The 26798-nt window shown below is 37.7% G+C and overlaps 1 protein-coding gene across 3 annotated transcripts in view; it reads right to left on the bottom strand.

The window, feature by feature from the left end:
* UBE3A (ubiquitin protein ligase E3A) overlaps nucleotides 1–26798 on the bottom strand; it is a 99651-nt gene that overhangs the window by 47746 nt on the left and 25107 nt on the right. Inside the window, exons 2-5 of one of the 3 annotated variants that reach the window (XM_060096928.1) lie at nucleotides 22502–22565; nucleotides 19756–19875; nucleotides 18178–18373; nucleotides 16601–16645 (exon numbers count right to left, since the gene is read on the bottom strand). In XM_060096928.1, coding sequence (XP_059952911.1) covers nucleotides 16601–16602 — 2 coding nt within the window. In that variant the 5' untranslated portion in view covers nucleotides 16603–16645; nucleotides 18178–18373; nucleotides 19756–19875; nucleotides 22502–22565. The remainder of the gene's footprint in view (nucleotides 1–16600; nucleotides 16646–18177; nucleotides 18374–19755; nucleotides 19876–22501; nucleotides 22566–26798) is intronic. The other 2 variants (XM_060096927.1, XM_060096929.1) reach the window with 2 other exon arrangements.

Below are 26798 nucleotides of genomic sequence, written 5' to 3'. Positions count from 1 at the left end.
TGCTCCCACAGTAACCTGTACCTATTCTCAGTACACCTTATAATAACTGCCTATTAATTACATGGTAAGCTCCCTGAGACACATGATCTGATAATTTATTTATTAATAAATTAATAAATAACCTAGTGAATTTCAGAGCCTCAATGAGGAGTCTTGAATTTCTCTCCTGATATTGTCTAGATAACAGTGTCAATTAACTCTATCTTTTTCTAAACTTAACCATAAAGGGAAACAGATGTCAGGATACCTCCAGTTTCTTAGGTATATCAGATGCACACAAAGGAATATGCAAAGGCTCAGTCTGAAGAAGAAGAACATGCTATCAGAACCCAGAGGAGAGAAACCTGAAAACAGAAGAGCTATCTTTATTTGGTTGAAGAGATTTGTATCTTTTACTTCAGAATGTATTTCAAGATGTTACTTAATCCATAAATGTTTTTATACACAGGTAAGTATATTTGAGTTGGAAGTCGGATAGAAATATTTTCTCCCACTCCATACTGAAAACAGCATCCAAGCTATATCTTAACTTCTGATTTCTGGTTCCACAAGTAAGGAGCTAGGAAGTCACTTCTCCAATCCAATAACAAGTAAAAATCTAAAGAGACTAAAAAATCCACAACTCTTCTTGAATCCCTAAGGGAGGGAGAACATAAACTGCAAACTGTTGTCCCTAATCCTGAAAAGACAAATACAGGGAGTCACAGTTTTACTGAAGCAGAGATCCACAAGCAGGAACCTGTGACAGGACAGGAGACTGAGCATAGGTAAGTCTAGAGTTAAAAATTCTAGGGGGGCCCAGTCACAGGGGAGCCCCCACAGTTCTTATGAGACTTACCCCAAGAAGCTCAAGCAGGTTCTCAAAGCAAGTACTGGGGAAAATCCCCTCATGCTTCCAGCAGGGGTAGGAGGAAAGGAACCATTTTGAGACACACCAGAGCCCTCTATTCTTCTTACCAAGGCCTGTCCTCAGGTAAACTAGTTTACCAGAGCCTACCCTGATGGGATATTATCAAATGCTTCCTTTCCCCTTATAGCTCACTATCACATTACTAAAGCCCTATTTATAGCAATTCCTTTACTTGGGAAATCATGTCCAGCTATTAGGAAAAAATTACACAGCATACTAAAAGGCAAAAAACTCTATTTGCAACCACAGAGCAAGCATAAGAACTAGAAATGGCAGGGATGTTGGAATTAACACACCAGAATTTTAAACCAACTAAGAGCTAGTTAATATATAATTTACTAGCTTTAAAGAATAAAGTGGACAGCATGTAGGAACAGATGAACAATGTAAACAGAGAGATGGATATCCTAAGAAAGAACTAAAACAAACAAACCTAGAGATCAAAAACATTGAAACAGAATTTTAAAATGTCTTTTATGGGCTTAATAGTAGACTGGAAACAACATTTCTCAGTAGACTGAGAAAAGACTCTCTGAACTTGAAGATATATCAATACAATCACCGAAAACTGAAAAGCAAAGAGAGCAAAGACTAACAAACACAAAACTGACTATCTAAGGACTGTGGGACAACTATAAAACGTGTAGCATAGCATACACATACAGAGGATACCAGAAAAAGAAGAGAAAAGACCATCAGAAATACCTGAAACAATGACTGAGAATGTCCCCAAATTAATATCAGACACCAAACAACAGATCCAGGAAGCTCAGAAAACACCAAGCAGGATAAATGCCCCCCAAAAAAACCCTACACTTAGGCATATCATTTTCAGACTACAGATAATCAAAGGTAAAGAAAAAATTCTGAAAGAAGCCAGAGGAAGAAAACTCCTTACCTACAGAAGATCAAAAATAAGAATTACATCTGACTTCTCCTCAGAAACTATGAAAGGAGAGTGAAATGAAATATTTAGAGTATTAAGGGGGAAAAAAGAAAGAAAAAAACACCAACTTAGAATTCTGTACCCTGTGAAATTCTTCTTCAAAAGTGAGGAAGAAATAAAGACTCAGATAAAAATTCAGGGAATTTGTTGTCAGTAGACCAGCCTTCTTATTAAAAAAAGTTCTCTAGAGAGAAGGAAAATGATACAGATCAGAACCTCAAATTTACATAAAGAAGAGCACTGAAAAAGAATTAAGTGGAAAGTAAAGTAAAACCTTTTATTTTCCTTAATCTTAACTGACCTATCAGGTAACAGTTTGTTCAAAATAATACCACCATGTATTTGGTTACGAATACTTATGTGTGTGTACATATATGCTCATATATGTGTATATATACACTAATATATGTATGTATGTATGTGTATATATGCTATTATCCAAGTGAAATGTATGACAGCAATGATACAAAGAGTAGGAGGGAGGAATTAGGGTTATTTTGTTATTACAAGGTACTCACACTCCCTGTGATGTGATATAGCATTATTTAAAAGTGGACTAAGATTAGATGTAAATGCAAACTCTATGACGTCCACTAAAAAAAACAAAAATGTAGGATAACTGATATGCTAACAAAGGAGAGAAAATGGAATCATATAATATGCTCAAGTAAAAACCACAAAAGGCAGAAAAAGAAAAGAAGACAAAAATAGGAACAAAAAACAAGGGCAACAAATAGGAAATAGTAACAAACATGTTAGATATTAAACCAACTGTATCAATAATCAGTTTAAAGAGTAACGGTCTAAATGCACCAATTAAAAGAGATGTCAGAGTGGATCAAAAAATAAGACCCAACTATATGTTGTCTATACTTTAAATATAAAGACACATATAAATTTAAAAAGATAGAAAAAATATATACCATGCTAACAATAATCAAAAGAAAGCAGGAGTAGCTATATTAACTTCAGCCAGAGGGCTTCCCTGGTAGCACAGTGGTTAAGAATCCACCTGCCGATGCAGGGGACACAGGCTCGATCCCTGGTCTGGGAAGATCCCACATGCTGCGGAGCCACTAAGCCCGTGTGCCACAACTACTGAGCCTGTGCTCTAGAGCCCGCAAGCCACAACTACTGAGCCCGTGTGCTGCAACTACTGAAGCCTGTGCGCCTAGAGCCTGTGCTCTGCAACAAGAGAAGCCACCACAATGAGAATCCTGTGCACTGCAACGAAGAGCAGCCCCCACTCACCTTAACAAGCAACAAAGACTCAGTGCAGCCAAAACTAAACTAAAATAAAATAAATAATTTCAACCAGAGCAGATTTCAAAGCAAAGTACTTATCAGGGTTAAAAAAAGGGCATTACATAATGAGAAATGGGTCAGTTCTCCAAGAAGATATTATAATCCTTCATGTGTATGCACCTAACAACAGAGCATGAAATTACATGAGGCAAAAAGTGATAGAACTGCAAGGAAAAACAGATGAATCCACTACCATAGTTGGAGACTTCAATACCTCTCTATCAGGAATGGGCAGATCTAGCAGGCAGAAAATCATTAAGGACACAGATGAAGTCAATAGCACCATCAATCAACTGGATATAATCGACATCTCTGGACTACTTCATCCAACAACAGATTACACATTCTTCTCAAACTCACATGGAACATTCACCAAGACAGACCACATTCTGGGCCAAAAAACACACCTTAACACATTTAAAAGAGCAGAAAGCATACAATGTCTACATTCAGACTACAATGGAATTAAACTAGAAATCAGTAACAGAAATATAACTGGAAAATCTCAAAATACGTGGAGATTAAACAACACATTTCTAAGTAACACAAGTCAAAGAAAAAAAATCACGAGAAACTAAAAAATATTTTGAAATAAACACAACTTATCAAAATTTGTGAGATGCAGTGAAAGCAGTGCTTTAGAGGGAACTCGTAACATTGAATGCATTTATTAGGAAAGAAGATCTTTAAAAAAAAAAATCAATCATCCAAGTTCCCACCTTAGTAAACTAGAAGAAAGAGCAAATTAAATCCAAAGTAAGCTGAAGAAATAATAAAAATTAGAGCAGAAATCAATGAAATTGAAAAAAGGAAATCTACAGAGAAAAATCAACATCTGATTCTTTGAAAAGATCAATAATAAAACTGGTAATTCCCTAACCAGGCTAATTAAGGAAAAGAGAAGGCACACAAATTATTAATATCAGAAATGAAAGAGGGCACATTGCTACAAATCACATGGACATTAAAAAAAACAATAAAGGAATACTATGAACAATTCTATGCCCACAAATTTGATAACCTAGATGCAATGGACCAATTCCTTGAAAGACACAATCTGCCAAAACTCACAAGAAGAAACAGACAACCTGAGTAGGCCTATATCTATTAAAGATATTAAATCAATTTAAAAAAACCTTCCAAAACAGAAAGCACCACTACCAGAAGGGTTTAACAAAAATTTAAGGAAGAAACTATACCAATTCTCTACAATCTCTTTCAGAGGACACAAGTTATATCACCATAGTCTACTCTGATAAAAGGCTTACTTCTCCTATGATATAATGCATGTACAGTACTGAGCACAATGGCTTGTCATATGGTAAGTGCTCAAGAAGATGTTATTACCCAAGTTCTGTAGGCTATGTACATATATCAGTTTATTAATATTTAACTGATCCCAGAATATTCTTCCTACATTTCTACAAGGGAATTGAAAAGGTAGAAATAAACATTTTACATAAATGTAGTCATTTCACTCTTTCACATAATAAATATTTACTGGGCTTCCGGGTAAGATGGCGGAAGAGTAAGACGCGGAGATCACCTTCCTCCCCACAGATACACCAGAAATACAGCTACACGTGGAACAACTCCTACAGAACACCTACTGAACGCTGGCAGAAGACCCCAGACCTCCCAAAAGGCAAGAAACTCCCCACATACCTGGGTAGGGCAAAGCGGAGAGATTCCCGCACAGAGGAGCGGTGCCGAGCGGCACTCACCAGCCCGAGAGGCTTGTCTGCTCCCCCGCCGGGGCGGGCGGCGCTGGAGCTGAGGCTCGGGCTTCGGTCAGAGCGCAGGGAGAGGACTGGGGCTGGCGGCGAGAACTCAGCCTGAAGGGGGCTAATGTGCCACAGCTAGCCGGGAGGGAGTCCGGGAAAACTGTGGAGCTGCCGAAGAGGCAGGAGACTTTTTCTTCCCTCTTGGTTTCCTGGTGCGCGAGGAGAGGGGATTAAGAGCGCCGCGTAAAGGAGCTCCAGAGACGGGCGCGAGTCGCGGCTGAAAGCGCGGAGCCCAGAGACGGGCGTGGGACGCTGGGGCTGCTGCTGCCGCCGCCAAGAAGCCTGTGTGCGAGCGCAGGTCACTGTCCACACCGCCCTTCCGGGAGCCTGTGCAGCCTGCCACTGCCGGGGTCCCGGGATCCAGGGGCGGCTTCCCTGGGAGAACGCACGGCGCGCCTCGGGCTGGTGCAACGTCACGCCGACCTCTGCCGCTGCAGGCTCGCCCCGCACTCCGTGCCCCTCCCTCCCGCCCGGCCTGAGTGAGCCAGAGCCCCCGAAGAGGCTGCTCCTTTAACCCTGTCCTGTCTGAGCGAAGAACAGACGCCCTCCGGCGACCTACACGCAGAGGCGGGGCCAAATCCAAAGCTGAGACCCAGGAGCTGTGAGAACAAAGAAGAGAAAGGGAAACCTCTCCCAGCAGCCTCAGAAGCAGCGGATTAAAGCTCCACAATCAACTCCATGTACCCTGCATCTGTGGAATACATGAATAGACAACAAATCATCCCAAATTGAGTAGCCAGGAGTCAGTGCTGTGTCTCTGAGGTGGGAGAGCGAACTTCAGGACACTGGTCCACAAGAGACCTCCCAGCTCCACATAATATCAAACGGCGAAAATCTTCCAGAGATCTCCATCTCAACACCAGCACCCAGCTTCACTCAACGACCAGCAAGCTACAGTGCTGGACACCCTATGCCAAACAACTAGCAAGACAGGAACACAACGCCACCCATTAGCAGAGAGGCTGCCTCAAATCATAAAAAGTCCGCGAACACCCCAAAACACACCACCAGACGTGGACCTGCCCACCAGAAAGACAAGATCCAGCCTCATCCACCAGAACACAGGCAGTAGTCCCCTCCACCAAGAAGCCTACACAACCCACTAAACCAACCTTAGCCACTGGGGACAGACACCAGAAACAACGGGAACTACGAACCTGCAGCCTGCAAAAAGGAGACCCCAAACACAGTAACATAAGCAAAATGAGAAGACAGAAAAACACACAGCAGGAGAAGGAGCAAGATAAAAACCCACCAGACCTAACAAATGAAGAGGTAATAGGCAGTCTATCTGAAAAAGAATTCAGAATAATGATGGTAAAGATGATCCAAAATCTTGGAAATAGAATAGACAAAATGCAAGAAACAGTTAACAAGGACCTAGAAGAACTAAAGACGAATCAAGCATCGATTAAAAACACAATAAATGAAATAAAAAATACTCTAGATGGGATCAATAGCAGAATAACTGAGGCAGAAGAACGGATAAGTGAGGTGGAAGATAAAATAGTGGAAATAACTGCTGCAGAGCAAAATAAAGAAAAAAGAATGAAAAGAACAGAGGACAGTCTCAGAGACCTCTGGGACAACATTAAACGCACCAACATTCGAATTATAGGGGTTCCAGAAGAAGAAGAGAAAAAGAAAGGGACTGAGAAAATATTTGAAGAGATTATAGTTGAAAACTTCCCTAATATGGGAAAGGAAATAGTTAATCAAGTCCAGGAGGCACAGAGAGTCCCATACAGAATAAATCCAAGGAGAAATACACCAAGACACATATTAATCAAACTGTCAAAAATTAAACACAAAGAAATCATATTAAAAGCAGCAAGGCAAAAACAACAAATAACACACAAGGGAATCCCCATCAGGATAACAGCTGATCTCTCAGCAGAAACTCTACAAGCCAGAAGGGAGTGGCAGGACATACTTAAAGTGATGAAGGAGAAAAACCTGCAACCAAGATTACTCTACCCAGCAAGGATCTCATTCAGATTTGATGGAGAAATTAAAACCTTTACAGACAAGCAAAAGCTGAGAGAGTTCAGCACCACCAAACCAGCTTTACAACAAATGCTAAAGGAACTTCTCTAGGCAAGAAACACAACAGAAGGAAAAGAAATACAATAAAGAACCCAAAACAATTAAGAAAATGGGAATAGGAACATACATATCAATAATTACCTTAAATGTAAATGGAGTAAATGCTCCCACCAAAAGACACAGACTGGCTGAATGGATACAAAAACAAGACCCATATATATGCTGTCTACAAGAGACCCACTTCAGACCTAGAGACACATACAGACTGAAAGTAAGGGGATGGAAAAAGATATTCCATGCAAATGGAAACCAAAAGAAAGCTGGAGTAGCAATTCTCATATCAGACAAAATAGACTTTAAAATAAAGACTACTAGAAGAGACAAAGAAGGACACTACATAATGATCAAGGGATCAATCCAAGAAGAAGATATAACAATTGTAAATATTTATGCACCAAACATAGGAGCACCTCAATACATAAGGGAAATATTAACAGCCATAAAAGGAGAAATCGACAGTAACACAATCATAGTAGGGGACTTTAACACCCCACTTTCACCAATGGACAGGTCATCCAAAATGAAAATAAATAAGGAAACACAAGCTTTAAATGATACATTAAACAAGATGGACTTAATTGATATTTATAGGACATTCCATCCAAAAACAACAGAATACACATTTTTCTCAAGTGCTCATGGAACATTCTCCAGGATAGATCATATCTTGGGTCACAAATCAAGCCTTGGTAAATTTAAGAAAAATGAAATTGTATCAAGTATCTTTTCCGACCACAATGCTATGAGACTAGATATCAATTACAGGAAAAGAGCTGTAAAACATACAAACACATGGAGGCTAAACAATACACTACTTAATAACGAAGTGATCACTGAAGAAATCAAAGAGGAAATTAAAAAATACCTAGAAACAAATGACAATGGAGACACGACGACCCAAAACCTATGGGATGCAGCAAAAGCAGTTCTAAGAGGGAAGTTTATGGCAATACAATCCCACCTTAAGAAACAGGAAATATCTCGAATAAACAACCTAACCTTGCACCTAAAGCAATTAGAGAAAGAAGAACAAAAACATCCCAAAGTTAGCAGAAGGAAAGAAATCATAAAAATCAGATCAGAAATAAATGAAAAAGAAATGAAGGAAACGATAGCAAAGATCAATAAAACTAAAAGCTGGTTCTTTGAGAAGATAAACAAAATTGATAAACCATTAGCCAGACTCATCAAGAAAAAAAGGGAGAAGACTCAAATCAATAGAATTAGAAATGAAAAAGGAGAAGTAACAACTGACACTGCAGAAATACAAAAGATCATGAGAGATTACTATACGCAACTCTATGCCAATAAAATGCACAACCTGGAAGAAATGGACAAATTCTTAGAAATGCACAACCTGCCAAGACTGAATCAGGAAGAAATAGAAAATATGAACAGACCAATCACAAGCACTGAAATTGAAACTGTGATTAAAAATCTTCCAACAAACAAAAGCCCAGGACCAGATGGCTTCACAGGCGAATTCTATCAAGCATTTAGAGAAGAGCTAACACCTATCCTTCTCAAACTCTTCCAAAATATAGCGGAGGGAGGAACACTCCCAAACTCATTCTACGAGGCCACCATCACCTTGATACCAAAACCAGACAAGGATGTCACAAAGAAAGAAAACTACAGGCCAATATCACTGATGAACATAGATGCAAAAATCCTCAACAAAATACTAGCAAACAGAATCCAACAGCACATTAAAAGGATCATACACCATGATCAAGTGGGGTTTATTCCAGGAATGCAAGGATTCTTCAATATACGCAAATCAATCAATGTGATACACCATATTAACAAACTGAAGGAGAAAAACCATATGATCATCTCAATAGATGCAGAGAAAGCTTTTGACAAAATTCAACACCCATTTATGATAAAAACCCTGCAGAAAGTAGGCATAGAGGGAACTTTCCTCAACATAATAAAGGCCATATATGACAAACCCACAGCCAGCATCGCCCTCAATGGTGAAAAACTGAAACCATTTCCACTAAGATCAGGAACAAGACAAGGTTGCCCACTCTCACCACTCTTATTCAACACAGTTTTGGAAGTTTTAGCCACAGCAATCAGAGAAGAAAAGGAAATAAAAGGAATCCAAATGGGAAAAGAAGAAGTAAAGCTGTCACTGTTTGCAGATGACATGATACTATACATAGAGAATCCTAAAGATGCTACCAGAAAACTACTAGAGCTAATCAATGAATTTGGTAAAGTTGCAGGATACAAAATTAATGCACAGAAATCTCTGGCATTCCTATATACTAATGATGAAAAATCTGAAAGTGAAATCAAGGAAACACTCCCATTTACCATTGCAACAAAAAGAATAAAATATCTAGGAATAAACCTACCTAAGGAGACAATAGACCTGTATGCAGAAAATTATAAGACACTGATGAAAGAAATTAAAGACGATACAAATAGATGGAGAGATGTACCATGTTCTTGGATTGGAAGAATCAACATTGTGAAAATGACTCTACTACCCAAAGCAATCTACAGATTCAATGCAATACCTATCAAACTACCAATGGCATTTTTCACAGAACTAGAACAAAAAATTTCACAATTTGTATGGAAACACAAAAGACCCCGAATAGCCAAAGCAATCTTGAGAACGAAAAATGGAGCTGGAGGAATCAGGCTCCCTGACTTCAGACTATACTACAAAGCTACAGTAATCAAGACAGTATGGTACTGGCACAAAAACAGAAAGATAGATCAATGGAACAGGATAGAAAGCCCAGAGATAAACCCACGGACATATGGCCACCTTATCTTTGATAAAGGAGGCAGGAATGTACAGTGGAGAAAGGACAGTCTCTTCAATAAGTGGTGCTGGGAAAACTGGACAGGGACATGTAAAAGTATGAGATTAGATCACTCCCTAACACCATACACAAAAATAAGCTCAAAATGGATTAAAGACCTAAATGTAAGGCCAGACACTATCAAACTCCTAGAGGAAAACATAGGCAGAACACTCTATGACATAAATCACAGCAAGATCCTTTTTGACCCACCTCCTAGAGAAATGGAAATAAAGACAAAAATAAACACATGGGACCTAATGAAACTTCAAAGCTTTTGCACAGCAAAGGAAACCATAAACAAGACCAAAAGACAACCCTCAGAATGGGAGAAAATATTTGCAAATGAAGCAACTGACAAAGGATTAATCTCCAAAATTTATAAGCAGCTCATGCAGCTCAATAGCAAAAAAACAAACAACCCAATCCAAAAATGGGCAGAAGACCTAAATAGACATTTCTCCACAGAAGATATACAGACAGCCAACAAACACATGAAAGGATGCTCAACATCTTTACTCATTAGAGAAATGCAAATCAAAACTACAATGAGATATCATCTCACACCAGTCAGAATGGCCATCATCAAAAAATCTAGAAACAATAAATGCTGGAGAGGGTGTGGAAAAAAGGGAACACTCTTGCACTGCTGGTGGGAATGTGAATTGGTACAGCCACTATGGAGAACGGTATGGAGGTTCCTTAAAAAACTACAAATAGAACTACCATATGACCCAGCAATCCCACTACTGGGCATATACCCTGAGAAAACTATAATTCAAAAAGAGACATGTACCAAAATGTTCATAGCAGCCCTATTTACAATAGCCCGGAGATGGAAACAACCTAAGTGTGCATCATCAGATGAATGGGTAAAGAAGATGTGGCACATATATACAATGGAATATTACTCAGCCATAAAAAGAAACGAAATTGAGCTATTTGTAATGAGGTGGATGGACCTAGAGTCTGTCATACAGAGTGAAGTAAGTCAGAAAGAGAAAGACAAATACTGTATGCTGACACATATATATGGAATTTAAGAAAAAAAAATGTCATGAAGAACATAGGGGTAAGACAGGAATAAAGACACAGACCTACTAGAGCATGGACTTGAGGATATGGGGAGGGGGAAGGGTAAGCTGTGACAAAGTGAAAGAGCGGCATGGACATATATACACTACCAAACGTAAGGTAGATAGCTAGTGGGAAGCAGCCACATAGCACAGGGAGATCAGCTCGGTTCTTTGTGACCGCCTGGAGGGGTGGGATAGGGAGGGTGGGAGGGAGACGCAAAAGGGAGGGGATATGGGAACATATGTATATGTATAACTGATTAAATTTGTAAAATAAAAAAAAAAAAGAAATGGCATATTCAAAAAAATAAATAAATAAATAAAAATAAATAAATATTTACTGACTACCTCTTGTATGCCCGGCACTCTCATTAGGCTTCCATGCTACTGACAGTATTAAATGAGCCAGACAACAAAGAAATCAATATGAAACCAGTCAGATGACATTAAATCCCATGAAGATAAATACAGCACAGGAAGGGGCATAGGGAAGATAGAGCATGACCATTCTTTGAAGAAAGTTGGTCAAGGAAGGCCTCTCTGATAAGGTATCATTTAAGAGCTCTAAAGCAAGTAAGAAAGGAGGCCATGTGGATATCACAGAGAAGGGTCACAGAAAACAGGCACAAGTCTTAAGAACACCAAAACATTAAGGGCAAGAGCATAAAGCCAGTGTAGACAAAAATGGTCAAGAGAAAATGGAAAGGTCACAGAAGTGAAAGGAAGTTCATACAGGGCCTTGTAGATCCTTTGATTTTACTCTGAGAGAGATGGGAAGCCTTTGAAAGGTTTTGAGTATAAGTAACATGGTTTAACTTCGATCTTAAAAAAGATCACTCTGGCTGCTGCATAGAAAATACCTTGGTAAGGGGTAAGTACGGAAGCAGCAAGACTGCTGGGAAACACCTTCATTCTTTTGGCAAATGATGGCTTTAATCAGAGTGGTTGAGGTGGAAATGGTGTTTAAAAAAAAAGTTGTTGAAGTATCAATTAATTTTAAAGGTGGAGTCAATAGGATTTGCTGATGAGTTGAGTGAGACAAAGAGAAAACAAGGATGCTTCCAAAACAAAACTTTGGATGAACTGGAAGAAAAAAAGAGTTGCCACTGATTAAAATGGCAAAAAGATTACAAGAGAAGCAGATGTGAGAGGATGAAAATCAAGTGCTCCATTTTGTTTTGGACTTAAGTGTGAGAATCAGGCATCCAATTATTGGATATATATGTCTACAGTTCAGAAGGTAAGTCGGAGTTAAAGATGAAAATATGCAAGCTGTCATAGTATATATGTTAAAGTTCCTACCTAGAGAGAATAGATAATGATGGCCTGAGAACTAGGTCCTTGGTCATTCCAACATTTAGAAAAAATAGTCTTTCCAAACACTGAACCATAAATCACTTGATACATTTACCCTTGGTTCCATTTACTGTATTAGTTATATACCTGAAAACATAGCCTAAGTGTTAGAGATAGGGTTGGGGAGTAACTACCAAAGATAAGAAATCTGAAGTTACTAGAACCTGCTTTGAAATCATTAAGAAAATTAAAGAGTCTAAACTAATATGTGCAAAAAGACTACTACATGGTATATATAAATTTAAACAAAATCCAAGTACATAATACATATAACTGAATAAAAAGATCTGGGTTATTGTGTTAGTTCTATTTCTAGGCTAAACTATAAATTAGCATGCAGCTCTTAAAAACTTTTACTATGTTTTTCTGCACTCTAGGAAATGGGTGACACTAGGAATTCCTAAAAACAGGCATATTCTTTAATTTTATATATATTACTATTTTAAATGTACTCAAGGTGTTCCCTAGTTAAAGGATGTCAAATGCATCTCAAAGTGCTAAAAAAAAAAAAATCATGCTTTAACAAATTTAAGATGTTGCCATTAATAAAACACACTAGCTAATTCTTAGGTAAAAACAAGACTCCTTCATCACCTATTTTGTAAATCAAGACCCACAAGATTAAGGTAGAACAAATCTTACTAAATTAATGCCTGGTTACAATTTCTACAGGTATAGGAATTTGAGAAACTGTATCAACCTCACATTCTTGCCATCCTTGGTTTTTACTACAAAACGCAAGCCTCCAACTTTCCTTTTCCATTCTTTACTCTTGACTCATCCATCTAACCTCCTCCACCAAGATCTCTAGAAATACATTTATGATATAGGCTGTCACCTATCTTCAACTGCTTTATATAATAGTTCCTCCATCTCTTAGCTTTCACTAAAACCTGATTTACCCCCAAAGGCTTTTCTTATGTTGCAATCCTTTTAGGTGAGGGCTCCACAGACAACTCAAACCCCTAAGTGCACCATTATTATTCTAATTGCTTATATTAAAAACAATGCCCATCCCCCCAAACAAAACAAAGCACAGCACAAACACAACTTTGAAACTCATGTATCTACCTGAAATCCTTCTTCCTTCCCTCTCTGGTCTGGTAAATTATAACCATATACTAAAGGCTCTATTTTTCCCGAGTTATATTGCTGGCATTGTGACTTCAATGTCTGTGTGCATGATCTATCCCAACACTCTAGCCCCCAAAATATTTGACTTTCTTAACTTGAGGGTCCCTCACCTCCTCTCAATTTCAGCCAATCACTACCTTAGGCTCTGATCATTATCATCTATCTTTGTAAGAGTTTCACTTATACTGAACTATCTCTTTGACCCATCAGGCTTTTTGTAACCAACCCAACATCTTCACCTGGCATCACAACCTTTCCAACAGTGGCCATCGCCAATGACATATAAGTTCAACTACTCCAATGTTAACACTCTACACACATGCCACTTCCCATATGCTCTAACAGGCAACCCTGAAATACCATGCATCTTCTTCTAGCTATTAAAGAAAAGTCTTTAAACTGCAAGTATGCAGTAAGCTAACCTTAGCTGGCCACTCAGTAGCACGAGACTCTCAATAATATTTGGTCCACTTCTTCACCCATTTCCCCCAATAACTTTCCAAGTTTTCAGTCTTCTCAAATCCCCTAACCAAACTCCATGTTCCACGAGAACTACTTGAAAGTGTTTCTTAAAAAGTTACATAGTCAGGACTTTCCTGGTTGCGCAGTGGTTAAGAATCCTCCTGCCAATGCAGGGGACATGGGTTCAAGCCCTGGTCCAGGAAGATCCTACATGCTGCGAACAACTAAGCCAGTGTGCCACAACTACTGAGCCTGCCCTCTAGAGCCCACATGCCACAACTACTGAGCCCGCATGCCACAACTACTGAAGCCCACGTGCCTAGAGCCCGTGCTCTGCAACAAGAGAAGCCACCGCAATGCAAAGCCCACTCACCACAACGAAGAATAGCCCCTGCTCGCCGCAACTAGAGAAAGCCCACACGCAGCAACGAAGACCCAACGTAGCCATAAATAGATACATAGATAGATAGATAGATAAATTTATTACAAAAAAAAAGTTACAGGGTCACAAAACTACCAAGAAATATCACCTTACTCCCATTAGGATAGCTACTATGAAAAAAACAGATAATTACAAATGCTGATGAGAATGTGGAGAAATTATAACCTTTGTGCATTACTAGGTCAGAATGCTAATTTGGTGCAGCCACTGTAGAAAACAGTACAGAGGTTCCTCAGAAAATTAAAAATAGGACTACCATATGATCCAGCAATCCCACTTCTGGTTATACACCCAAAGAAATAAAAGCAGGGTCTCAAAGAGGTATTTGTACATTGCAGCATTATTCACAATAGCTAAAACATAAGCAACCTGTGTCCATCAACAGATGAATGGATAAACAAAATATGTTACATACATACAACAGATTATTCAGCCTTAAAAAGGAAGAAAATTCCAACATATGCTACAACAGGGATGAACCTTGACATCATGCTGCATTAGTAAAATAAGCCAATCACAAAAAGACAAATATTGTGGGCGCTCACAGTAAATGAGGTAGAGTCGTTAAAATCGTAAAGACAGAAAGTAGAATGGTGGTTGCCAGGGGCTAGGGAGAAGGGTGAATGGGGAGTGATTGTTTAACAGGTACAGTTTCAGTTTTGCAAGATGAAAAGAGTTATGCAGATGACGGTGGCAATGACTGCACAACAATATGGATGTACTTAATACCACTAAATTGTATACTTAAAAATAGTAAAGATGGTAAATTTTGTTATGTGCATTTTACCACAAAAAATTTTTTTTAAAGGTTACATGGACACATAAATTTGAGAAATACATTTTATAGTCCCTTCTTGGAGATGCACAATGTACATCAGCATTTTAAAGGATTTCCACCATTTTCGGTAGAGAAATCTGCTGTTTAAGTCTGCATGTCCCAAGCTTAATCCACAACCACTTTTTCAAGAAGCACGTAGTGGTGTAGCTGACCTAATTTACTAAGAAAATTGACAGTTCAGACACAAGTGACTTTGACTTCCCCATTCTTACCTACCAACACATTTAACATCACATATCCATGTTTACCTCCTTCTTCTAGTTTCGTAAGATGAGGGTCTTTGCTCTTATTCAAGAGAAATCCCTACACCTATATTCTTCATTCCAATCCTTACTATCTTAAAAACCTTGCTTCAACAATTACCACTTCTCATATTATCTTAAACTTCTTATATTCTCACAACTAATCACTGAAGTCTTACCTACTTCACCTTCTATTTTTCTTTCATCCAAACTTTATCTTGAATTCCTAATATACCACTGCCCTTATTTAGGCCCTCATTGACTGAAGCCCTGGTCAACGTACCACCACATGATTTCTCCTCAATCCTGCTTCCTTGTTGGCAAAGTTATTAAAAATATACACCTAACAAGGTTACTACCCCTACTTAGCAAATTCTTTACTGACTCCCAAATACCTATGAGAGACAGGCCAAGGTCCTTTACATAGCATGCAAGCACCTAGTCCTTTCTTTCAAGTCTCATCTCCTTCAATTTCCTACATTTCAGTCAGTCTATGATCTAAAAATCCTCAACTGCCTACTGTTCCCTACATTCACTATGCTGCTTTATAACTCTGCTCCTGCTTCTGCCTAGAATGTGCTACCTAACTCCCAATCACACTTCAAGACTTATCTCAGCCTTCCCTGATCACCCCTATTTCCCTGCCATCTGGATTAGGGCCCTACTGCATCAGGGTACTTGAGTACCCTGGTACTTCTTTATGTTCATGTTCCATCCTGGGTATCCTTCTACCACAATGATTGAAATGATTTGCTTCTGGGTCTTTCACACTGAGTAGACTAAATTTCTGTAGGTTAGGAACTAATCTTATGCATCTCTGTATCCACAACACAGCACCCAATATCTTATACACAGCAGGCACTTAATAAATGATTGTTAAGCTGAACTCTTTCCCCATCTATTTCCCCAAAACTGCTACATGAACAAAAATATATAAGAATCCAGGGGCATGCAATTATCTATCCAGAAGTAGAAATCTAGTAGCATGTTAACAAGATTTAGAGGTATTTATTTGGTAGGGAAAATATTAGACATGCGTATTTCTATCTTCCAATTTACTTTTTAAAGCATTATACTCTCTTTAACTGGAAATTATTTTCAAATAATGTGATACCATTTAAAGCAATCTAGCTCAACTTAAAAGATACCACAGCCTCAACCAAGTTATACTTACATTCGGCTAGCTTCAATGTCGTCAGACTGAGGTTCTCCTGATGATCTGCAAAATGCAATTCAGTAAAGTTAAGCAAAATATTCCATATTTCAAAAAGGGGCAAACATTTTATTTTGAAAGACAAATTTGAAAACAAGATTTAATGGTTAACAGTTTTAAAAGTTCAACATGAGAAAAAAGTGATCAAATCAGATTGCCATACAACACATTTATTGTAAGGGCTAGACTAATAAAAACTCAGTTCTCTCTTTTTTTTTTTTAAGGAAAGGAAACTGTAAACACTATATTTAGATACCAACATACAAACCAGTGTAATAAACCATAATTACTCACAAAGGCAAATATTTATAATAAAAACCCACAACTATGAAACCTTCTACAGCCAAGTATTGGTTATCCACAATATCAAAAGTATTCACTGGTATTAACAGTCCCAAACTTTAGATGAGGGATCAGCAAACTACTGCCTGGGATGACAAACTAAGGCCTGGGTTGGCCGCCTATTTTTGTAAAGTTGTACTGGCACAGAATCATGCTCACTTTTACATTACAAAAGCAGAGCTGAGAAACTCTGTCAGAGACATGTGGCTCACAAAGCCTAAAATATTTATTACCTAGCCCTTTAAGAAAAAGTTTGCCAACCTCTGCTGTAGATAATTCAAATTTCAATCTATTACCCTTCTGAATTTTGAGACACTTAAGTCTGTTTTACCATTCTGACCATGATTACCTTATTTCAACAATGAAAGTAGCTTTCCCTGAAAATACACTGGCAGGATGTACTTACTACCTGTCAAAATTGTACCATCCTAGGGTATTAAAATTATGCTGTGGATAACTGTGAATTGACTTCAGTTATAAATAGTTGCCAGTTATTTTCTTTTTTTTTTTTTTTAATATACTGCTGCTATTTTAAGTAGAAATACTGAAAATTCTAAGACACTAAGAAGCCTTTTACTTTCATTTTGGGGCATGAACCAATTTTGCCTACCCCATCATGCTGTTAAAAATAAATTCCTGTTACTCTATTCACTTTTACAACCAGCATCAGTCAATATATATTGTATTAAGGTGAATCAACATAACACTGATTTCTAACACTTTCAATTCACAAAACAGGTAAAATATTTTTTAGAGGTCAAAAGTTAAATTTTCAAACTGATATTACAAGGACTTGATTTGTAAATTTATCACTGACTTGAGACTTCAAATTCTAAACAACTTTTAACAAGAGAATCTTAAAATCAGAGCCACCAGAAAAGAAAAGAATCTGTTTTCCGTATTTCTTAGATTTAAAAAAACTCACTTCTTTATCAGACTTTCAAAATTACCCCTCACTGCAGTGGTCCAAGGACAAGAATGCAAAAAAAAAAAAAAAAAAAAAAAAATCCAGCAGCTCAAATATTTATTTTAGATCTTCTTTGCAGTATATTTACGTTTTCAATTTTGCACAAAATGATATTAGAACTAAAAACTGGGGCATGCTGGAGGTGGCAGTGACTTGGCAGTGACACAAATGCAAAAATTTCACTCCACCCTCTCCCCCAGGGAGCAAGCAAATCACCTCTGTGACACACCTGGTCTCCACCAGCCTTGTGGGTAAGTACCCCAAGATTGCTTCCAAACTTGTATCTCTCAGACAGAAGAGCTAAAAAGTGATGATAACCCCATGTACCAGCTGACTCATTTTTGAAAGTGCGACCCTCCAGCATCAGATGTCATACTGTAAGGAGGCAGAGCAGGCTTGCAAAACAAAAAATAAACCTGCTGGCACTAAGGGAAGAGAGGCAGATTAGAAGCTTTCATACATGTAGGCGGCAAAACTTTCAAAATTAACAGGGAAAGAGAGAGAGGGGGAAAAATGAGGACACAATGACAGGGAAATTAAACTGCTACTGCAAAAAGGTAAGATACAAGCAAGAGGAAAAACAAATCCAAGTCTCAGAAGCACAATTTGTAACTGCTGCAAAGTTTTGAGATTCTGAAATGGGATAGAGGTTAAATACATCAAATGGTAACTACATTCTATTTTCCGAAGTCTATTCTCTAAACAAGAGGATATGTAAACATTAGCACCAAAATGTCATCAAATTACTGTAAATAAACTAGATCATTTAACATTAACATATATTAACGTGAGCTACCAAAAACCACCTTTAAGTCAAACCAAGTAATTTAAACCAATTCAGTCAACAAGAAGAACAAAAGAATAAGGACTGAAGATTATTACCTTAAAACAATCTATCCTAGGTCTCTTAAACAGAGTTAGCATAATTGTTTTTTACTCAAAACAAAAATTGTTTTTTAATCAGAGAAAGGTGAATATACACTGAATAGAAGCACCTTTTACCTTACAGTGAGCAATAAGTAATAGTACCTGCCTGAATAAATTTCTAGTCATTCTGCTTATTGTATTCTGTCTGTTTTATTCTAAATATTCTAAATAATTAGAATATTATTTATTCTAAATATTTTACTAATTTTCTAAATAATTTACTAAAGAATATCCTAAAATTAGGATCCAAACTCTCAAAATTATAAAATACCTAAGATCTAACAATAGTTTCCAAGCTTTAATTTAGCCCCTGAAGAGTCTCTTTATTCTTTACTCTCAAGTTCTTGGAAGTAAGGATCTGGTACATATTGTAATTTTACCAAATTGAGGACATGTAACCAAAGGAGAAAAAACCCCAGAAAGTATTGACTTAGGTTAACCTAAATTTCCTCAGAATAACAAATCAGAAAAGAGATTTCCATGAGGTCCAGCTTCTCTATCTAGCCTGCAAGCCCTTCCACTGTAACTCTCTAGGAGAGACAAGTATACTAGATTTATTAAAACTCTCACCACATAAAAAGCACACTTTAAAATGCATATTAAGACTTTTTTCATAGTTTTTTTAATGTTCATAATAAAATGTTTATTTAAAAACTAGAAACTTTTTAGAAATACTTTCCTGTTTATTCATACAGATAGGTCTGGGGAAAAGGCACAAAATATTTTAGGATGGAGATTAAATGGAGAAACAGGTCAACTCTTAGGTCCACTATTCTTAGCAGGCAGTATTCCTGCCAACTATACATTTTCTTCATTTTTTTACAGCACGTATTTTACAATGACAGCCTTTTAAAGGCTGTAAAATAACATTCAAAATTACCTTTTACAAGCTGTGGCCATTCGGTGACATCAGGGTGATCACAGCTTTGAGTCACTGATTAAAAACAGGTTGTCACACCAGTCTAGCTGCTAACTTGATCTGAGCGTAGGTTTAATAACTCTAATAAATTAAACAAATCTTTAGTTAGAACACTTTAATATATAAACCCAATTTATTGTTCAAAAATAATCTTCAAAGGTTCAAATTAGGTGCCAATGCAACAATCATCAGAAGAGTAATTACAGAAATGCTTTTAAGGACTATTTTCCAGCATTTTTTTTTCCTTAAATGATTTCTTCACTTGAGAAAATATAATAATCTCCTGTACTTTTATGAAGTGTTACAGTTTACAAAGCACTTTGGTCAACGGCATCTTAAGTCTAAAGACAATTTGGGCTCTACCTATTCAGAGCAGATACTATAGAAAGAATTTTTTAAAAGAAAAAGAAAAAACCAAGCAGCCTTAAGAGTGATTAATTGACTTGCCCAAGATTTTAGTATTAGCGTTGAAGCCAGGACTAGGATTAAAAACCCAGATATACTGACTGCCTATCCAGAGTTAGTATTCTGTGATTTCATTTAGTTTTGCTATAGAGTCTCATGATTTAAATATATGAACAAAGATTTAAAATATGGATTGATACCCCACAATTACAATAATTTAAATGAGACTAATAGTAGTAGAGTTTTCCAGGTAGTCAAATGCTTAATAGAATGGTTATACACCCACACCCACACAGATACACACACACACCACCCCCCTCAGTCTATTCCTACTTATTCCATATTTAAATAGGATAATCTAACATTAGCCAAAACTACTTGGGTATTTCATGAAAACATGTTCTCTACATCAGCCATAAATCCACTAATATTCAATTTTATGAGAGAGAATGGCAAAATATGAAAACATTTCCTTCTCCTTCAACCTAGTATCTTTTGATCCTCTGACTTGGCCCTAGCTGAACTTTCCTGATTCCTGATTATCATGGTTCACATTTATCAGGCATCCTAATCACACTGTACTTTCAGGTAAAGATACACATCCAAAATATCCCAGAATCAAGAGCTCATGTCCTGCAACTAGTTTTTCCCCTGATGACTTCCCTACCAAACTATATATCCAGGCCAAATCTGAAAAGTGAACTGAGGAAAGATGAGAAAATTAGGAAAGAAAAAAAAAGATCCTTGATAGTTAACACCTTCCAAGTGACAACAGACAACCACAGAAGGTGGTTTACAGCATGGATCCAGAGCCCTATATAAAATAGCAAGTTATCTGAGAACCCTAAGAGAAGGGATGAAACATCAATGCTTGAGCCCATACCTCTGCAGCCTATGAACTTGGGCTTCAAATTCAGATAAGGGTGTGAGAGTTTGCCTAAGAATACATTAACTTTAGGGGACTCCAATACAGGCATACTTCATTTTATTGTGCTTCACAGATATTGTGTTTTTTACAAACTGAAGGTTTGTAGCAGCCCTGCATCAAGCGTGTCTATTGGTGCCATCTTTCCAACTGCATTTGCTCTCTTCATGTCTCCGTGTCACATTTCGGTAATTCCTGCAATATTTCAAACTTTTTCATCATTATTATATTTGTTATGGTGATCTGTGATCAGTAACTTTTGATGTTACTACAACAACTCGCTGAAGGCTCAGATGATGGTTAGCATATTTTAGCAATAAAGTATTTTGTAATTAAGGTATGTACATTACATTTTTAGACATAATGCTATGGCACACTTAATAGACTGTAGTATAGTGTAGACAAAATTTTGATATGCACTGGAAAGCCAAAAAATTCACCTGATTAGCTTTATTTGCCTTATTGCGGTGGTCTAGAACTAAACCTGAAATACCTCTGAGGTATGCCTATAAGTGGGATTTTTAATCCCTGGAAGATATAATTCAAATTTCCCAGATTTTCCTATCATAGTTGCATGTTTTCTAATAAAAACCTAGAAAATTCCGGAGGTCATATGGGAAAGAGGTAAGGTGCCCCTGAAATGAACAGTGTTCCTGTGGGGTCCTCATAAGACTAATAGTGTATGTGGATTTAAAAGATGCAAGTCTAACTTTCCAACCTGTAAACATAAAAATGAGAAAGTCAAAATACCTTTTAACTGATTAATTAATTAACTGAGATGAATTAATTCATTAAAGAGCTACGTGTATTGTGAAAATTACTGAGGCAAGTCCTCTCTTCTAGACCTCCGTTTTCATGAGGTCCAGTGCTCCAAAGAGCAAAGAGGTTCCAGAGTCAGTCTGGATTCAAGTCCCTGTTTGGTCACTCACTAGATGGAAAATCTTGGGCAAGTTACTTAACCTCTCCAAGCCTAAGTATCCTGATATGCAGAACTAAGATATAACAGTAGTATCTATTTCAGAGGGCTGTCATGAGGATGAACAAACATATATATTGTTCACAACAGTGTCTGGCACATAGTAAGAGTCCAACAAATGGAAGCTATTATTAACTCATAGCCTAACAGCCAAACTCACCCTCTCAACCTTCTTATGCAATTATTGTACTTCTCATAGCATACTAACCTCTTCTAAAATTCTTCAGAATCCCACTTGGATTCCTCATACAGTCTACCTGGTAGCATAGTGATCTAGCACCTAGCACATGCTTTAAAAATGGCAGACACCCAAATGTGCTGAATACATTTGTCATTATTCTAACCATGGCATTAAGATATACATGCAATTTTGAATTCCAAAAAATAAAACGGAAACATACCATATTTCGCCAAACTTCTGAGGAGCTGGTGAATTCTAAACTCAGGCTCTTACAGATTTTTAACCTAAAATATAAAACACCTCACTCAATTCTTTTTACACAGACAACTGGATGGACAACTTTTACAGAAAAAACTTTTTCTAAAATTTATTATAAAAGCAAATTCATTTGTAATACTTATGAATATCCAGAAACATATTAAGAGACAAATGCCCCTAATGCTGTTGCCAGGATGCATGGAAAGGTGGTTAGGCAGGTCCTGTGGTCTGAGTGCTTTCAGCTGGCAGAACCATGATACCCATTTTCATCCACAGAACTTACTGCTTGCCGTTTCTCTACTCTTCCCTCCCTCCAAAAGGGCTGAAAATATATGAAAACTGTTTAACTACATGCCTCTAATTCCTTCAGATACCTACAGCAATTAAGCTTTTAATTAAATTCCATATGCTGAGGACCTGCTATATTAGGTATATATATATGGGCATCTGCCCAACTACCTCCTGGAGTAGCAGCCTTTGGCAGGTCCCTTGACCTGTAAGTCTTAGGTGTCAGGTTGTTGTAATAGAGAAAATATATATATATATATATATATATATTTTTTTTTTTTTTTTTTTTTTTTTTTTTTTTGCGGTATGCCCACGGGCCCAGCCGCTCCGCGGCATGTGGGATCTTCCCGGACCGGGACACGAACCCATGTCCCCTGCATCGGCAGGCGGACTCTCAACCACTGCGCCACCAGGGAAGCCCTATAGAAAATATTTTTAAAGTATGTAGGACAATGCCGCCTGGAGCATAATAGGGCCTCAGTGTATGGTAGCAAATATTATTTCTTAAATCAAACATTTAATATATCTATCAGAACTTAACTCTTATCAAAAACCAAATTCTGAAGCTTAAAGCATGCATCCAAATAATCACTGTAAATTCTTAACTCATCTGTATATTATAAGAGCTATTATAAGAGCATTCCTCAGTTGAACAGGAACTAAAGTCTTTTAATACATTTCCTTTTATTGCATATGAAGAAACCAAGTCTCCCACCAAATCAGGAAACTCACCCAGCATCCTACGGGTTGATGGCAGAAAATGAATATACTATACTGCATATAAATATATTTTTTTTAATTAACCAAGTGTTAAGAGGACTGAGTCTCAAACTCTGTTCTATAATACAATCACCTAAGGAAGCTGTAAAAAATGCAGATACTGGGCTTCCCTGGTGGCGCAGTGGTTGAGAGTCCACCTGCCGATGAAGGGGACACGGGTTCATGCCCAGGTCTGGGAAGATTCCACATGCCGCGGAGCGGCTAGGCCCGTGAGCCATGGTCACTAAGCCTGCGCGTCCGGAGCCTGTGCTCCGCAACGGGAGAGGCCACAACACTGAGAGGCCCGCGTACCGCAAAAAAAAAAAAAAAAAATGCAGATACTTACTTGATATCAACCTCCAGAGACTGTGATTCAGTACATAAAATGGGGGTGTGTGAATCTGTATTTTTAACATACATTTCAGGTGATATGCATACCTCAATTTGAGAAACTTTGCCTTAGAAGATTAGGAACACATAATCACAGAATGTACCAAATCTACGAAGATATAGGATAAGTAACAGAAACTGTAAGCACCAGAAATGTTACCTGCACTCTTTGCAAATTTAACCATTAGCACTCTTACACCAGACCTAGTACCTTTATTTATATCCGTGTTCCTCTCCAACAGAGGGCTCAGTCTAATAATCTAAGAATAAGAAATGGATCAAATAATAAGAAATGCCTATACCAATCTACATCCACCTGTCCCTGTGATGTTTTCACTTATCCTTAAAATAGTCCATCTGCCTGCTCTGACTCTTTCTCTCTCCCTCTCTACACAGGTGCATACATATTATTATTACATCTGTCATGTCCTTTATCTCCTCTCCAACAGCCTATTTCCTTCACCTCCTTGTAACCCTAGGTCAAACTTAATTTCAGACTACCTTTTCTATCTCTTTTTTATTGTGTCCACTCAGCAATCATGTTCTCCTTTATGCCATGTTTATGGTGTCTTAAATTTATGGGAAAGCTACTTGTTGAAACTCATTAAGTTTTGTACATTTGTAAATTTCACAACAAAAGACTGTTCCAATAACTTTCTTGTGTAAATTTTCCTGTCTTTAGGCTCTCCTCATTCTAGTCCATTCTGCGGTTAGACTAAAATTTTAAAACACTGCTTTCATATAGTACTGTCAACATAATTCCCTCAACTCCATTACCTCTTTACAGTACCATTTCCTTACTCTCCTTCCTTTAACTGCCAGAAAGGCCTGAAAACCGTTAGCTCAGATGCTAACATACAAAACCTTCCACATACTGAAAGTTTTCTTACAAAAGTCATCGTCATTCTTATATGTCCTAAATCCTATGGCCTCTTAATCCTACTTTTTCTCTGCAGCATTTCACACTGCTAACCATTTCTCACCCCTCCTGGACTTCCATAATGCTGTACCTGCCTGTGTTCTTCTACCTCTGACAGGAACTAAGTCTTCTGCTAGTTCATCTTCCTACCCCTCAATCATAGCCACTCTCCAAGTTTCTATCAATAGCCCCTTTTTGTAGGTTAAGAATTAATTTTCTGTGCAATGTCATCATCCATTCCTATAAGCACCTCTCTATACTTAGGATCCCTATAACTCTACATCTTTAAGCCTTCTTCTCTTGAGTCATAAGCCTGCTGCTCTCAATTACCAATAGTACACATGCACTTGGATGTTTCATTAGCATCTAAAATCAAGCTCAATTATTCCCAAAAAACTTACTCCACCCTGAATGTGCCTAATCTTGTTGTCCTACTAGTTACAGAATGGAAAAAATTGGTGCCATTCTTTATTTTCTCCCCCTCATTTTTATTTAGCCTAACCAATGTATGGTTTGATACTAAAGGTCATTCAAAGAATGTCTACTAGCTAAAACTAATGCAATGTTATATGTCAATTATAACTCAGTTTAAAAATATGTCTGAGTGTCTACTAAGTGGATGAAGACATAGTGGTAAAGAAACTAGACAATCTTGTATCCCCATGTAATGGGGGAAATGCGCACAATAAAAACCACAATAAACTAGGTAACTGCAATGCATAGTTAAGTGTTGTGAAGAAGAAACCAGGATATGGTAAGTGTACATATACAGTATTCTGACTTAGTCTGGGGAAAAAGGAAAGATGTTCTTCATGAAGTAACATATAAACTGAGCTTTGAGGCATGAGCAAGGTTTATCCCAGACATATTAAGAAAAACCATGGAAGGTAATGGTACCACTACCAGTCCAGTCACCCATTAGAAAATTCTGAGTCATATTCTAAAAAGAAGGTCCCACTCTTTGCAGTACAACAAACCGTTCACCCAGTACTATCAATTCTACCTCAGAAATTCCCCCACATTCCAAAATTGCCCCCAATTATTCCTTTGTTGGCTTTGTTCCAGAGTAACATTTCCGATGAAACTATACATAATTTGGCCAAAACCTGCCAGTCCAGCCTCTTCTCTCAGACTAGACCACACTTTTAGAGAACATATGTATCATTCATTTTTACACTTCCAGTGCTTGAAAATGTTCACAAAATATACTTCACGGGGTAAACATCTTATGAAGAGGAAAGTTTTCTTTTACGTGACTTGCTTTAGAGGTCATTTAACTAGTGAATACAAGATTAAAAACAAGTTTTCTGATTGTAAAGGCCATGCTCCTTCCCTTGTACACTTCTAATTTATACCCAAATCCTGTAAATTTTCTCTTTGAAATATCACTTGCATCCTTTTCTCCCCATGCATAGTCATGTTATAGATGCTCATTACTTCACCTAGTTTTACTTTTTCCTCTATCCTTGACTCTGCCACTAGAATTATCTTCCTAAACACCCAAATTTGGCCATATCACTCTCATACTCAAAATCTATACTTTCCCAATGCCCACACGATAAATTTCAAACCATCATATGAAGTCCGTGCCACCGGCTTCCACCCATTCATACAAGCCTTACTGCCCACTCTATGACATCATTACCAAGTACTTGACCTAGTCCCATCACTGGATTACTGGCTATCACATACTGGCCATCTATATTTCTGATTTCAATGTTTTTGTTTCTCACAACACTTCACTCAGAAATACTTCTCTCTCCTTTGCTAACCTCCACCCCCACCCACCTATTATGCCCTGTTTAAAAAAACTCTACTCATTTTAAAGGCTGTATCTCACAGAGTTCTCTAAGCTCTTCTGTAAATAACCACTGTCTTGTCTGGGAACTATATGTTCCTAATA

Source organism: Mesoplodon densirostris, chromosome 4 (assembly GCF_025265405.1).
Source record: "Mesoplodon densirostris isolate mMesDen1 chromosome 4, mMesDen1 primary haplotype, whole genome shotgun sequence".
Taxonomy (NCBI): domain Eukaryota; kingdom Metazoa; phylum Chordata; class Mammalia; order Artiodactyla; family Ziphiidae; genus Mesoplodon; species Mesoplodon densirostris.
Note: the sequence above shows the minus strand (reverse complement) of the source record. Positions and strands in the feature narration are given on the sequence as shown.